The following is a 15,016-nucleotide window of genomic DNA, read 5'->3' on the forward strand; positions in this document are numbered from 1 at the left end:
GTTTTGACGCAACAGTAGCACACTTTCCACCGGTACCTTGTTGACCAACAGTACCAGAGGCGGTCATTGTTAACCCGGGCCCTGACCAATCCGGTATGGTATTTCTCTTTTCATTCCACATGTTAGATTTGGCACAGTTTTACGCCGGATGCCCTTCCTGACGCAACCCTCTCCAATTTATCCGGGCTTGGGACCGGCACCAAGAGTACGCTTATGCACCCTCAGTGGCTGGATTTCAATCCCACATAATGATTTTTGTTTTTTTTAAACCTTATTAATTAAATGAAAAACGCCAGGCATGTCTTGGTATCTGCAACACTAAAACTATTTTTTTCTTTTTTGGAAGGGAGGGGCGTTGCACGCACCCCTCTTTAAATCTGCGTCAGACGCAGTCCTGAAACACGTACTAGCAAACAATCCCGTTGCCATAGCAACACAATTCTTGCCATCTAAAAAGATATGTTTTTATTCATTGATAAAAACAGTCACATAAAATGATCGGCCTTTTTTTTTTTACACCCAAACGCTTGACACTTGGGTATCTTGGCAGACCAATTCGCCTCAAATGGCTCGATTTCAACTGAATTTTTCTGGTATTGCGCAAGGTAAAAAAATTACACAAAATGCAAAATGTGACAGATATTTGACCAAAGTTTAATATAAAATAGGAGAATTACATTGATCTTGCTCCTGAATTTACCCGTGATATGCACTTTAGGGCCCGTTTACATGAGGATGCTGTCAGGTAAAAACGACTAAATATTTTATCGGACGTGCCTTTCGTCTACACGGGGACGGCGTTTCCGAGGCTGAAAAACGGAAAAAATTGAAAACGCCTTCCAGAGTGGATAAGTTAAAAACAGCCCCCGTTGCATATCCGTCTAAACTACCCAATACGCGAAACTCTGCTCGGATCTGCTCACGTCGGGTACGCGTTTACGTCATACATATATGTCATATTACTGTACATGCCAGCCCGGGAAGTAAGAAAGTAAGTAAAAAAGCAAGAGCATGTCTGATTACATTGATCCAACGGACCTTCAAGCTGCTCTGGCAGCTTTAATAAACGTCCAGGAGTCCTTCGAACATCTATACCGAATATGCACATATACCGTTAATGAACAGAGGCGGGTATAGCATGCTCTTACTTTTTTACTTACTTTCTTACTTACCATAGCCAGAGTAGTCAAAGTTTTCGCGGCACAGATCAGACAAGACGGAAGATGTTGCGCATGCGTGCAGACATAGCGGAGGTCTTTCACAGCACCACCTAGCCGCCTGGCATGCACATCCAATCGAATTCCACACATTTATGCGTCACCGTATAGACGCAGATTTCCTCCTTGAAAACGGTCGTGTAGACGCGGAAAAAATTGAGAACGAAAACGGACTTTTGCGTTTTTGTTTCAGACCGTCCCCATGTAAAGTGGGCCTTAATGTCTGCTATCCGAAACCTCATGGCTATAGCTTGTGTGGTAAAGATTTTTTGATAAGTAACACTCATGGACATAGTATTTTAAAATCTCAATCAAACTTAAAAGATTTAGTGCTGGTAACAGAAAAGAACTATTCACCATTTCACAAATTTCTGACTAAACTTTTCAGAGAAAAGCTGCTTTTTCTCCAAGGTGGTGCATGTTTATTTACTAAGATTCTTTGTAACTATCTTTATTGGTCATCATATTAAGAAAACATCATATTTAGAAAACTTAAAGTAAAAGGGTATTTATCAAGTATTGATTAATCAATCAATCATATTCATTCATTCATTCATTCACAAATCATGCTAACAAATAGGAGCCCATCTTCACTATACCTTGAGATCGGGTATTATTGATGGAGAGGACTCTGCGAAGTGTCTTATTGGATAACTGCCACTGGACCTTGAATCAAGCAGCAAAGCACTGTTGGTTTGGCACCCTTTCTCTCCAAAACGTACAGAATTGGGGGAACTGTGTGCTACCTCCAGCAGGTTCCTTGCCATCACAGTGTACATACCATGGCTATTCATTTTTGAAGGCTCTTCTGTTGAGATCCTGCTGTTTTCCACCCCACTAATATTGCTACTTGTAGACTTGCTGAGCTGCATCTGAGCACCCATATTCGCCAACTCTTCTTCCCTCAAATACTCATCGTCTGTATCACCCGTTTCCATTGCAATTGAAAAAGTTTCTGATGAATCAGGCGCACATGTTTTTCTTATCCTGTGATCTTGATTCGTTTCACTGGAAGGCTGTTGTGAGGCCTCTGCTAACCCAGCGATGGTGAACACCTGCTGGATCCTGACTCCACTTTCTGCAGTACTTGCTGGGGGAGTTCGGTGGAGGTTTGTCACTGTTTGTTGGCGTGACGTTGGGGACCATTGTTGGTGCTGTGGAGTGCCACATTGCTTCACCCAGCTGGGAGCAACTGATGCCAGGTCTTGTGGCATTCTCCTCATCGGACTTAACATGAAGGTGCTGGAATTGGGGATATGAGGAGATTTGCGTTGGAAGGCCCCCACATCTGGGTGCAAAACATGCTGAGAATGCAGGCTTGATTCAGTATTAGGATTTAATGGTACTACTTTTGCAGCTGCCCTGCTCTGGGATGAAGTCTCAAAGCAGTTAGTGCGTGGGAGAGAGTAGGCACCAGTCACTATTACATCACTGTTGTTTCTGGATCCATTAGAGGATGGAGAGGAAGAGGAGGAGGAGGATGACGACGATGATGTTGATGATGAAGGGCAAGAGGCTTGGGGAGAAAGAAGGTGAACTGTAGACAGCCCACGCTGAACACTACGTAGAGCGGCCATATCTGTCGTTAATACCGGACCAAGAGTTCCTCCAGCACTGACAATGGCATGGTTCGACAAACCCACCACTCCATTCTTATCAGCTTTGGAAGCCAGCTTTCGTCTCTTGTTGCCTACCCATGTCTGCAAAGCCACAAGTAGGAAATCATTAAATGGGAGATCCACTTCGGTTTTTCCTTTTACTAACCACTCAGCTTGCGTCAACTTGCTCTAGTCTCTATAAACTTTCCCAACCAAAACCACTGAGGGAACTAACTTTTAATAAAGGCAATCAGTATGTGACTTAACTTCAATGGGAGATACACTGGTAAAGGATAATTAGTACTGAACTTCTTTCACGTTATTTTGACACCAAACTAAATTCTTAAAATTCCTGCCAGATTTGCAAATGTTTGGATAACACCCATTTTCTTCATACGCACAGTCACTTGTAATGTCAAGCATCTTCTTTCGAGTTCAAGAGAGCTGAAAATAAAATTATGTTCTAAGAAATGGACATGGGGTGATAAGAGTCCATTTTTGTTGGCATTTATCTTCAATGCTATTATTTACAACAAAGATGTTTGTGGTACCCTGAAATAATTATAAAAAAAGTTACTGATCTTTGTTGTGGTCTCCGTTGTACTGTACATGTGGAACTGTAGATGGGATAGGTATTTAATCTCTGAAAAGCAGAAGTAGTCTCACCATCTACTTTAATAGGGACACCTGTACTTACTGCTTATTCATGCATTTACTTAAAATCAGCCAATCATGTAGCAGCAGCACAAAGCATAAGCTTATGCAGAAACAGATCAAGAGCTTAATGTTCATGTCAAATGACAGAGTGGGAGAAAATATGTTCTTGGTGACTATCTGTGGCATTGTTGGTGATGCCAGGCTGGTTTTAATATTTCAGAATCTGCCTATGTCCTGGGATTTTCATGCACGACACTCTCTAGAGTTTACATAGAATGAGGAAAAGAAAAGAAAAATCCAGTGAGTGGCAGTTCTGCAGGTGGAAACACGATTGAGATGTCAGAAGAGAATGACCATCAATAAAGCATTTCTGCCCTCAGAACTGCTAGTCACTGGATTTTTTGTTTTTCACACTAGTCAAAAGAGGATCACTGCATCCCCCCCCCACTTCAATTCCCTGAGCTCAACAAAACACATTCCTCCTCCCCTCCCTCCAAGACCAGTTGAGCCATAAAGTCCATTGAATAAGCGGAGACTTACCCGGACCACACTGAAGTCAAGTTTGGTCTCCTGAGCACATTGAAGAATGAGCTGGAAGCAGCTTTTGCTTTGATTGGTCATCCCATTCTCATAGTAACGCTCAAGGATACGCTGTTGCTCAGCAGTGAACACAGACCGCAAATTCATCTAAAGAATAAATGGAGAATGTGGAAATATTTTATAGGAGCACACATTGAGAAAACGGACACTAATATCTTTTATTGCTAAAGCTACAGTGAACAAGGCTTTTTAATTTTAAAATAACACTAGTCAGACAACATAGTGACAGACAGGCTACTAAATAGTTTTACACAATCAGTTTAAAATTTTTTTGGAGAGAGAGAGAGAGAGAGAGAGAGAGAGAGAGAGAGAGAGAGAGTCAAAGCAGATGGGCAGTCATGTGCCAAATCATCCAAACCATTTTACACCCGGGTACGGAAGCCGCGAGAGGCCCTTCATATAATCTTTTTTTATTCACCTTGTTATCCCGAGATAACGACATAATTAATTCAGGATCTCGAGAAAACAACACAACTAATTCGAGATCTCAAGAAAACAAAACAATTATTTCATGATCTTGAGAAAACAGCTGAGATTTCTAGCAGAGCTGCGCCCCCTGTGGGTCAGACAACGAAGACTTAGAAATTGGCGGACATGTAACAGAGCAGAAATGGCTTTTTACGATGCCTTGAGAGAGAGGGGGGCCAGTCTTCTGCGGAGGTGCCGCGGACTAATTTTGAAATTATCCCTTATTAAAAAGACTTAATGCAATCTCTCCCTGTGTCAACCCCTGATCAAAATATTGCCTTATTAGGTGATCGATTATTCCAGACATCCTAATGACCAAAGTTGCGTCTATACAGAATGAGAAATAGCCCCAAAGTCAGCATATCACAAGTCTTTTGGCGCACCTGAATGAACCATTTCTCAGCTGTTTATTCGAGATCATGAAATAATTGTTTTGTTTTCGAGATCTCGAAATAACGGTTTTGTTTTCTCGAGATCTCGAATTAGTTGTGTTGTTTTCTCGAGATCCTGAATTAACTATGTCGTTATCTCGGGATAACAAGGTGAATTAAAAAAAAAAAAAAAAAAAAGGATTATATGAAGGGCCTCTCTCGGCTTCCGTACCCGGGCACCCCACTCCGATTTTTTTTATTCATGTGTGCACAGTACTCACAGTATGCACACCCCGCTTCTCCTGCCATGCTTCCATGCTTCAGGCAAGATGAGAACGAGATCCTGGCCACTGCACTCCAGTAAGCCATTCAGCATGCACAGGACCACAAATGAGCTCCCTTTTACTTTCCTGATTTTTTTTTTTTTTTACATCTCATTACAATTTGGCAAGATGAAACAAATTATGGGGCTGTCTGATGGTGATCTTCACTCTGTGGCATGATTTGAATGTAGGTGTATTGGCTCACAAAGCACCAGATAAAAAAACTACGTCTGTAAGACAAGACAAGGAATAAGAGAAAAAAGTGTGCACTGGTGAGAAACAAACAAACAAACAAACAAACAAACAAACAAACAAACTAGCTCCCTTTACATCAGTGTTCTGCTTGTTTATCCAAAACACATTAGACATTTGAGGAATATCCATGAACACTTTGTGACTGTCCAGAATAGTAGGCTTGGGCGGTATGGTGAAAATATCGTGTACCGCGGTACGACAAAATACCGGCGATATATTTTTAATACCATCAAAAATAAATAGGATTTGTATTTTTATCCAACTTACTTGAAACGACTGTAATGTCATTTTATTATAGTAAAACCGTCTCTGGTACAGCGCGCGCATGCCACTAGATGGCAGTTTGCAGGTCAACAGCAAAGATTCTAGAATCTTTGGTCAACAGGCAGCAGCGACAGTTGGCCCAGTCAGTGCGTGAGGATGGCGACTGCAAATGATGGCGGTGCGAAATTAGTCAAAAAGGCCAATGCTTCAGCCGTTGTCTGGGAGCATTTTGGTTTTCTGCCGAATGATAAAGGTGAGCCGAGCGGAGCGTGAAGAAAACCCGCTTGAATGGCGGAAACTGAATAAAACACGTTTGCCAATGATGTCAAAAGTTGCCCGCAAATACCTCTGCATATGCGCGACAAGTTCTGCATCTGAGCACGTATTCAGTACAGCAGGAAATACGGTCACACCACAGCATTGCCAACTGAAGCCAGATAAAGTAAATATGCTGGTGTTCTTGGCAAAGAAAGTTTGATAGAAATTAAGAATTGCTTGTGGCCTACCACTACCAGAAATGTAAATTTAAGTTAGCGAATTATTTTCATTTAGGCTATTGGGTGCATGGGGCCCCATGTATGGTTTCTGTTCATGTTTGTTGTTTCTGCCTTGGATTGGCTATTGCACTGAATTGCGTTATGTTTCGAGTTCTCTCCAATCACTCAGCTAAGGATGCTAACCCGTTTGCGTTGCATAAAGAGGCTTTTAGTGCATTCTGAATTTTCTTCTAAATGGGCACAGCCTACTAGTAGCCCGAAATAGCTTTATTTCATTTCTTGTATAGCCTATTTGCCTGTTTGAGTGGAAAAAAGCTACCTGTTATTGCTTGAATTAGGCAAATTATTTTCTTTTGATTTACGAAAGATGTGATTTGAACTCGCATGCAATGTTTTGTTTTCTGCTGGCTTTGTTGGCGTTTGCACTTCTTATTTTTATTAATGTGTGTTTTTATTTCCAACATTAATATAGGCCGACTTGATTGCTTGGCACCGAGTTCAAAAACATGTCATCCTGGCAGTTTAAATAAATGTCTTTAAACATTTCAACTGTTTGTTTTATAAATGTCAAATACAGAATATCTAAAACAGAATAGATAAAAAAATAGAACAAAGAAACAAATTAGTACTATAGAATGTGAAGATATGAAATAAAGCCTAATATATATTAGTGCTGTCAAGCGATTAAAATATTTAATCGCGATTAATGTCGCGACTGTCATAGTTAACTCGCGATTAATCGCAATTTAATCGCACATTTTTGTCACATGAAAAACCATTGTAATTCTCTTATCAGCATAAAAAAGTGAATGGGCTTGCTCACCGTTCGAACTACGGGTGTACACGGGGGATCCGAGATCCCCTGAAACAGACATGAGATCCCTTGAAAACATGATTTGGGAAATGTTGGGGGGTCTCTAAAATATTGGCAAAATGATGTTTATTGACATAGCAATTGTGTGTAACGGGAAGCATTTGCATATCCGAAGTGAGCGCGCGATGGAGATCCGCGCTCTGAGACAAGCACAAGCACCCCCCCAAGGGAAAAAAAAAGGGACCCCCTGAAAATATCGGCATAGTTTGAACACTGGTTGTACCAATGTTTTTTTTTTTTTTATTGCAGAGCATAACACGTCTTGTCACAGCCACTGCAAAGTGGGGCTGGAGCCGCCGATGGGAAAACGAAACCTAAAGCCGAGCACCGTGGCTCTTCGGGGGAGGGCAGAGGACTCTGGCTGTGCGGGGCGTGGCATCATGTCACAGAGCGTTAATCTCGCGATAAAAAAATTATCGCTGTTAAAATTGAGTCAAGTTAACGCGTTAATAACGCGACATTTTTGACAGCACTTTATATATATATATATATATATATATATATATATATATATATATATATATATATATATATAAATAACACAAACGCACACAAAAAATGTAAATACCAGCATACTGTGGTATTTAGTCAGGAATATACCGGGGTATGAAAAAATGGATACCGCCCAAGCCTACAGAATAGCAAAGAAGGATTTGTATAAAGCACTTAAATGAATACTCTGATGTGTTTTTTCCCCCAGCTTCATCTCTATCCACCACATCTGTTGCATACTGTATATGGCTACCACAGACAAGAATTACAGCACATTTCCCTTCACTGAAAAAGGGGAAAAAAACAACTTGAAATTGACTTACAATGTAAGCCTGCGGGCTGCTGTTGAATTGGATCAATAAACATTCAACACTTTTCTGAAGGTCTTGTGATACCACTGGGGAAAAAACTGGAACTTTTCTGTGTTTTAATGTTTCATTCTGGTGATGCATAATTGCAAAAGCAGTGCCATTTCTGAATGGATGAATTACATGGATTTATAACTTAAAACTACAAATATTTGACTGAAGAATTAATGAAAGCTACAAAAATACTGCAGCTGTATCGGGAATATTTACTGATGGAACTCAACACTAAGTAAGTCTGGAATAAATGGATCATAATACAAATGATAAAAATCAAAGCTCATATATATATATATATATATATATATATATATGCATTCAGACTTTTATATTTTTTTTTAAAGAAAAGTTCACCCTGGATGACCTTTATGATGAATGTGATTTATTGAAGCAATAATTCATTCCAAAATTCTGAGGTTACTTTTTTGGTTGAAACGTCTTTCATCGTGTTCTTCATCAACAGATATTTTCATAGTCTATTTTCACTTTAGTTAAAGTGCCAGTCTTAAGAAAATGACATCAGAAAATCAAGTTTTCTGCGTGCGTGCGTGTGTGTGTGTATGTGTGTGTGTGTGTGAGAGAGAGATATGCTTAAATAGGTTGTAAAGTTCACTGATTAATTAAAAATAAAATTGGTTCAAAAAATTTTTTACGTCTGAATTCTGTTCCAAAAAATCACTAAATGCTTGTCTGCCATTAGGTCAGCGGCACTGCATGTGCGACATCATACGTGCCACTGCCTTCTTTTGTGTATATACCGACTCTAATATTCTCCGCAGTGGTGTGCATTCTTGATACTAATTCTTCTGAAAAAGATGATGAAAGCTACAAGGGGATGGAACACAAGTTTCAATAATAATTATATTATTTTATAATTTTAATAATTTTACATTAGGTGCCTATAGTAGCAGGCCTAGACATTAAGCATTTACCACTGGTGGCCCATTGGGCCAGTGGAATTGAAAAGTTACTGGCCCAAATGGAAAATGTGGTGGCCCGAATGTGCGCAGTACCCAAACCACGGCTGCCACAGGCAGCCGCTGCAAACACCGCAGGTGCTTGCACAAAGAGGGGGTCCTGGGGCCTTCCCGCAGAGCATTTTGATTTTTCAATTCATATTCGTGCATTCTGGTGCATTTTAAGGTGAAATTAATGAAAATAAGATTACTCATATTTTGCTAACATTATTATATCTTTATTGTTTGTTCACATTGATATTTTATTGTTTGCATTTCTTGTTCTATCAATTTCTTAGTTACATTAAAAAATGTCCTTTGTTCTTGTTCTCTGTTCGTTTAACACATGCTGTTGATTACTGTTTTACATTAACAATTGTTTGTATAAGTTTTAGAATAAGCTAAGTTTTGCCTCACCACGCAACTAACTTGTTTATAGAATAAGCTTTACCTGTAACCCACCCTGTGTGATGTAGACATATTTTCATTTTTTGTCATGGTTTCAACTTTGGCTCATATTCTCAACATTGTAGATACTGAATTCTCACCACTGTAGATATTCTAATAGAAATAGAAGTACAATGAATTTTTTATATACACCTTGATATAATAGCCACTAGGGCTGTAACGATATGCGTATCGAAATCGAAATCGTGATACGCAGAGCCACGATCTGTATCGCGATACAAGAAGGCAGAATCACGGTACACCCTTTCAAACTTCTCCTCAGCCCAAAAACAGAGGCGCTTCCAAACTTCAATTTATGAATACTTTACTTTTTATTTAAATTACATTTTAAACTTACTTAAATTACTTTTATTTTTTTATATCTATTAGTAAGTCGTTTTTTCGCCGACCTGCGACAATCTTCTGCGAGTCACGCAACGTCCACACTCGCCACTGGCACAGCATTCATTTCTTTTAAGCGGTCGCCATTCTGGTTGCGACGCGGGGAGCGAATCTGTAAACAAGCAGCTCATTGGCTGGCTAGGTGTGCCACAAGCCAATCACAATCACTTGACCGGAAAGGCATGCAGTGTTGCCAGATTGGGCGGGTTTAGGTGCTTTTTGGCTGGTTTTGAACATATTTTGGGGTGGAAAACGTTAGCAGTATCTGGCAACACTGAAGGCATGTCTGCTTGGGCGGAAGCCTTCTGCGGCAGTTACATTTTGACACGTGAGCAATGTTTCACCATAAAAATTCCGTAATTTCCATCTGTTTTCCGCGATCACAGAAAACCGTTGGCCCTATGAGAGTGAGACAGTGACAGAGCCACCCCTATACCCCCCCCAAAAAAAAATCTTAACGGATTTACACGATTTGGAAAAATGACTTTTTCAGAACCGAAAAAAACAGAGCTTCCGGCTCAACAGTATTATTTTGAGAAATAAAACAATCTTTGGATATACATTTGTTCATTTTTGCATACATGTTACTCATTCTCTGCAGTGGTCTGAATTATTTGTTATTAAATAGTTAATGTAAGTAAGTAAATGTTAATAAGTCAAATTTACTACTTTAAAAAAACATTTTAAAAAAAATTGTGGGCGTATCGAATCGTGGGTCAAAAATCGCGATACGAATCGAATCGTGAGTTGGGTGTATCGTTACAGCCTTAATAGCCACAAGACACACACAGGCCAGTCCCAAGTCTGGATGAAAGGTGAGGGTGGCATACTAACCCTTATCATGCTGGATTTAAATGGGCATTTTTATTGCCCATGAAGTTTTATTTCTTAATTAATAAAATATCATGAGAATCACTGACAAACCATACATTTCCTGAAAGGGTGGACTTTGGGGAATAATCTAGGGAGATTTTTGCAAAGCCTTACCTGCTCGGGGGTGATTTATAACCCTAATTACCTGTTAATTAGCTAATTAACAGGTATGCTCAGGTGAGCCAAAAAGGGGCGAAATGTTGTATTTTTTTAATAAGACAAGATATAAACACCAAATTTTCAGGATATGTCCTTGGGGGAACTAGTAGTAAATTTTTGCAAATTCAGCTCATTTGCATAAACCGTTGCCATGGTAACAGCAGATACCCTAGCAACTGAGGGTATACTGGGTTTAGGATGGTCTGGTTGTACCAGAGAGGGTCAGAATAGTTATTATTTTTGTTTTAATGAACTAATGTAGACCTAGTTTGGCTATTTTGATAGATTATCATCATCTTTGGATATTTGAATAATATAATATATGGGATCAGATCTAATTTACCACATTATTTTATCTCTTCTTCTATTTCAGTCATAGCAACCAACATTTATACTTCATTCTTTAATCACTAAAAGTTGATACACGTGTAGCCATATTTCTTGGCAGTGTATCCTGAAATTGATATTAATATACAAAGTCTGAACGATTTTACACCATCTGAAGCTAAAGCGCGCGTTGAAATGCTGTTTTACGATTTGGCACCATATTCGGCGAGTTGTAAACCGAGCGTGACGTCGCGCGCTCTGATTGGCTGCCGAGTTCAAAATGAAGCCGTTCGTTAACACCCGATAGTTAATTTATGCACGATCGTATTTAAACTGTTGACCTGGCCTTTGGCCAGGTTGGGGACTGTGGAGTTTGAACATATTTCTATTTGAATTTCACTGTTCTGATGGTCTCCTTGCCGCAACCGTCTTCATCTACAAGATGCTATTTTCCCACCAAAATGACGCTTCCGAACAGCGCTGAACATCTCCGAAGATGCACGAAGACGACACACTCCTGCCGCGGAGCGTGACAAACAAAGATGGCAGACCTCGTATCGAAAAGGTGCATTTTACGAACAATTTCTTCACAATTCTGGGTAAAATATGAGTAATAAAATTTGTTAATTTGTATCGAAAACGTACTGGCCCGCCTGGGCCACTGTTTGGCCAAATTTAGTAGCCCGAACTGGCCCGAAAGACGTAAAAAACACCGCCGGGCCATCGGGCAAGTGCTAATGTCAAGCCCTGAGTAGGGAATATTGAGTGCCGTTTTATGCCCCGGTCCCACAATACCGATAATTGCTGCATGACTATACCTATACCTGAATTTGGTTCCAGTCTGGAGCAGTCACATCACAAATATAATCCCGACTATCAGTTGTTGGTTTCCATGGGAAAATGTAGCCATCGTATGCTGTTTGTATGCACACCCAGTGCACTCAGCAGCACACAATGGCTGACGGTGACAGCAAGGAAGAGCTGCTTTTGATGCTCATTTTGCACAGAAGGCAAAGCCGAAAGAAGAAAAGGAGAATCTGGGTGCATGAAATCCTGCAGCACATAAATGACTGCTAATCTCAGACTCCTTGCACTCCTGCATGTAACAGACCCACTCAGACAGTGGCATGACAGACACAGCTATACACTGTACATACATAAGACACATGCCTGTGTGTTTTGCTTTGAAAGTGATAAATGGACCTTTAACAGAAACAGGCGACCTAAACTATGACGGACACATTTTATCCTGTTTACAGTGGGCGTTCCCACCACGAAAGAGAAACCAATAGAAACTGAAAGTGATTATCATGCCCTTACCTGGTGAATACTCTTTTGTGAATGGGTAAATGGGCACTCAGCGCTCCAACTCTGGTGTAAGTAAGGCCAAGTTTACATTAGACCATATCTGTCTCGTTTTCTTCGCGGATGCACTGTCCGTTTACATTAAACCGCCTGGAAACGCCGGGAAACGGGAATCCGCCAGGGTCCACGTATTCAATCCAGATCGTGTCAGCTCCGGTGCTGTGTAAACATTGAGAATACGCAGATACGCTGTGCTGAGCTCTAGCTGGCGTCGTCATTGGACAACGTCACTGTGACATCCACCTTCCTGATTCGCTGGCGTTGGTCATGTGACGCGACTGCTGAAAAACGGCGCGGACTTCCGCCTTGTATCACCTTTCATTAAAGAGTATAAAAGTATGAAAATACTGCAAATACTGATGCAAATACTGCCCATTGTGTAGTTATGATTGTCTTTAGGCTTGCCATCCTTCCACTTGCAAGTGGTAAGTGACTTGCGCACAGCGGCTCAGTCCCGAATCACTGCTCGTGCACTTCACTCGCGCGCTCTGTGAGCTGCGCAGGGCCGGAGTGCGCACCCTCCAGAGGGCACTCGCTGTTCAGGGCGGAGTGATTTGGAGCGCAGCCGCTGAGGAGGAAGCGATGAGCCGCACTGACACATTTCAACTTACGTGCCGAATTAGTCATGTGATTAGCGTATCCATGTATTGGTGTTGCTGTGTGCACACGAATCGTGTATTGGCGTTGCTGTGTGCACGCTAATCGTTTTTAAAAACGTTAATCTGATGATCCGCTGATACTGGTCTAATGTAAACCCCACCTAAGGTGACAAGTTTTATGTTTCATCTAATTTAGGTAATTTAAAAAAATATATAATATTCGGCAGTGGGCACGTAGGAAAGTATACCAGACATGAGACCTCACGCTGCAATTTTTTTTTAAAAACACGATCCACAGATAGTATTTGTGGCAAAGTGTGTGTATGGCTGCACATTCTAAAATCTCGGTTTTAAAGTGCATATCGGGGACCAATTTAGTTTTTTTTTTTTTAATATGAAAGTATGTCCCTTTACACACTCATCCAGAAGGGTAATTTTGAACAAGGCCATCTGTCTACAGCAGGAAAAAAAATAAGACGCGTCTGGAAAAATCCCAAGGGAGTCTGGAGCCAGATTCGTGACGTTACCTGCGGAAGCGCCAGCAGGCTGCGCAAGCTTGGCACGGTTTCAGTGCACAGCCTGTGTAGACCAAGCGCTCCCATTTCTCTCTCATTGTCCGGTCTTTTGGAAAACGATGAGTACTAATCCCATCAAGATTGGTGTTGCTACACCTTCCAACAATACATCTGTTAACCATTTTAATAATTACGTGATAACGAAGAAATTTGCAGAAAACCACCAGGCTGTTTTCTCATAAACAAACCAGCGCTGACGTAGGATTCAGAGGGAGGCGTCCCGCACGCGACATCACGAAAATCAACGTTTCCCAGGAAATCCAAATGCCAAGTTGTTTCAGAGGCGGACCAATTCGCCTCAAATGGCTTGATTTCAACTGAATTTTTCTGGTATTGCACAAGGTAAAAAAATTGCACAAAATGTGACAGATATTTGACCAAAGTTTAATATAAAATAGGAGAATTACATTGATCTCGCTCCTGAATTTACCCGTCATATGCACTTTAATCTCGCACAGCCATACACACACCAGTCATACCCACTCTACTGCCGATGATCTTCCATACAGCTTCCTTTTTGGCTACATCTTTGTACAGCTTATACTTTTTGTCATAAAGCATAGGATCCTCTGACACTTCTATAATCAGCTTCTCCTCCACTGATGCAACAAGGATGTACAAAGATGTTCAGGAAAAATAGCACGTGCTCAGACATCACATGTAAACAATTACCTGATCGGTTGGATGTTTTATCGGATCAGGTTCAGAAGCGATCTCACCAATGCCGAGAAACCCAGGCCTGGGCTATAGGTATCGTTATCAGTCTGGTGTGACCACCAACCACATAAACTGCAGGGGATTGATTTATTTATAGTTATCATTATAGTTTTAGTTATCGGTATTGCGGGACCGAGCCTTTAGGCACACCAGGTCCATTACATTCTTAGGACTGCAATGGATTTTAATTCAAATTAAATAAAGGATTTTTTTTTTTTAAATAGCACAAATAAAGAAATAAAACCTGTATATGTACAGTACCTGCTGAAACAGTTATTAGAGAATCAATCATAGTTTTAAATGTATTCACCCAGTTGCTCTGATTGACTTGTATTTGTGTTTCCTTTTCTTTACGTTGTCGCCTTTTAATTTCGGACCGTAGAGCTTTCTTATCTGATTTCAGAGTTAGGCAGTTATCACACTGTAAGTTAGACGAAAGAGGTGTACTTTATGACAAAGGCTGTCTTGTAAAGCCTGGAGTGAGAGTTGGAAAAGTACTTGAATGAGAGAGTGGAGTTGAAAAAAAAATCTTTTACGGTTGCAGAAACACAGCGATTTTAGTGAAAATCAATAACAGTAATTGCACGCAGCCCCCCTACCTAACGTAGCACAAAA

General features: G+C 40.6%; 1 protein-coding gene across 4 annotated transcripts in view; it reads right to left on the reverse strand.

Moving 5' to 3' along the window:
* hdx (highly divergent homeobox) overlaps positions 1-15,016 on the reverse strand; it is a 54,702-nt gene that overhangs the window by 29,140 nt on the left and 10,546 nt on the right. For 2 of the 4 annotated variants that reach the window (XM_060927663.1, XM_060927661.1), the window contains exons 2-4: positions 5,193-5,464; positions 4,013-4,159; positions 1,817-2,917 (exon numbers count right to left, since the gene is read on the reverse strand). In XM_060927663.1, coding sequence (XP_060783646.1) covers positions 1,817-2,917; positions 4,013-4,159; positions 5,193-5,228 — 1,284 coding nt within the window. In that variant the 5' untranslated portion in view covers positions 5,229-5,464. Of the gene's footprint in view, positions 1-1,816; positions 2,918-4,012; positions 4,160-5,192; positions 5,465-7,939; positions 8,059-15,016 lie in introns of those variants that run through there. The other 2 variants (XM_060927662.1, XM_060927664.1) reach the window with 2 other exon arrangements.

This window comes from Neoarius graeffei, chromosome 8 (assembly GCF_027579695.1).
Source record: "Neoarius graeffei isolate fNeoGra1 chromosome 8, fNeoGra1.pri, whole genome shotgun sequence".
NCBI classification, from domain to species: domain Eukaryota; kingdom Metazoa; phylum Chordata; class Actinopteri; order Siluriformes; family Ariidae; genus Neoarius; species Neoarius graeffei.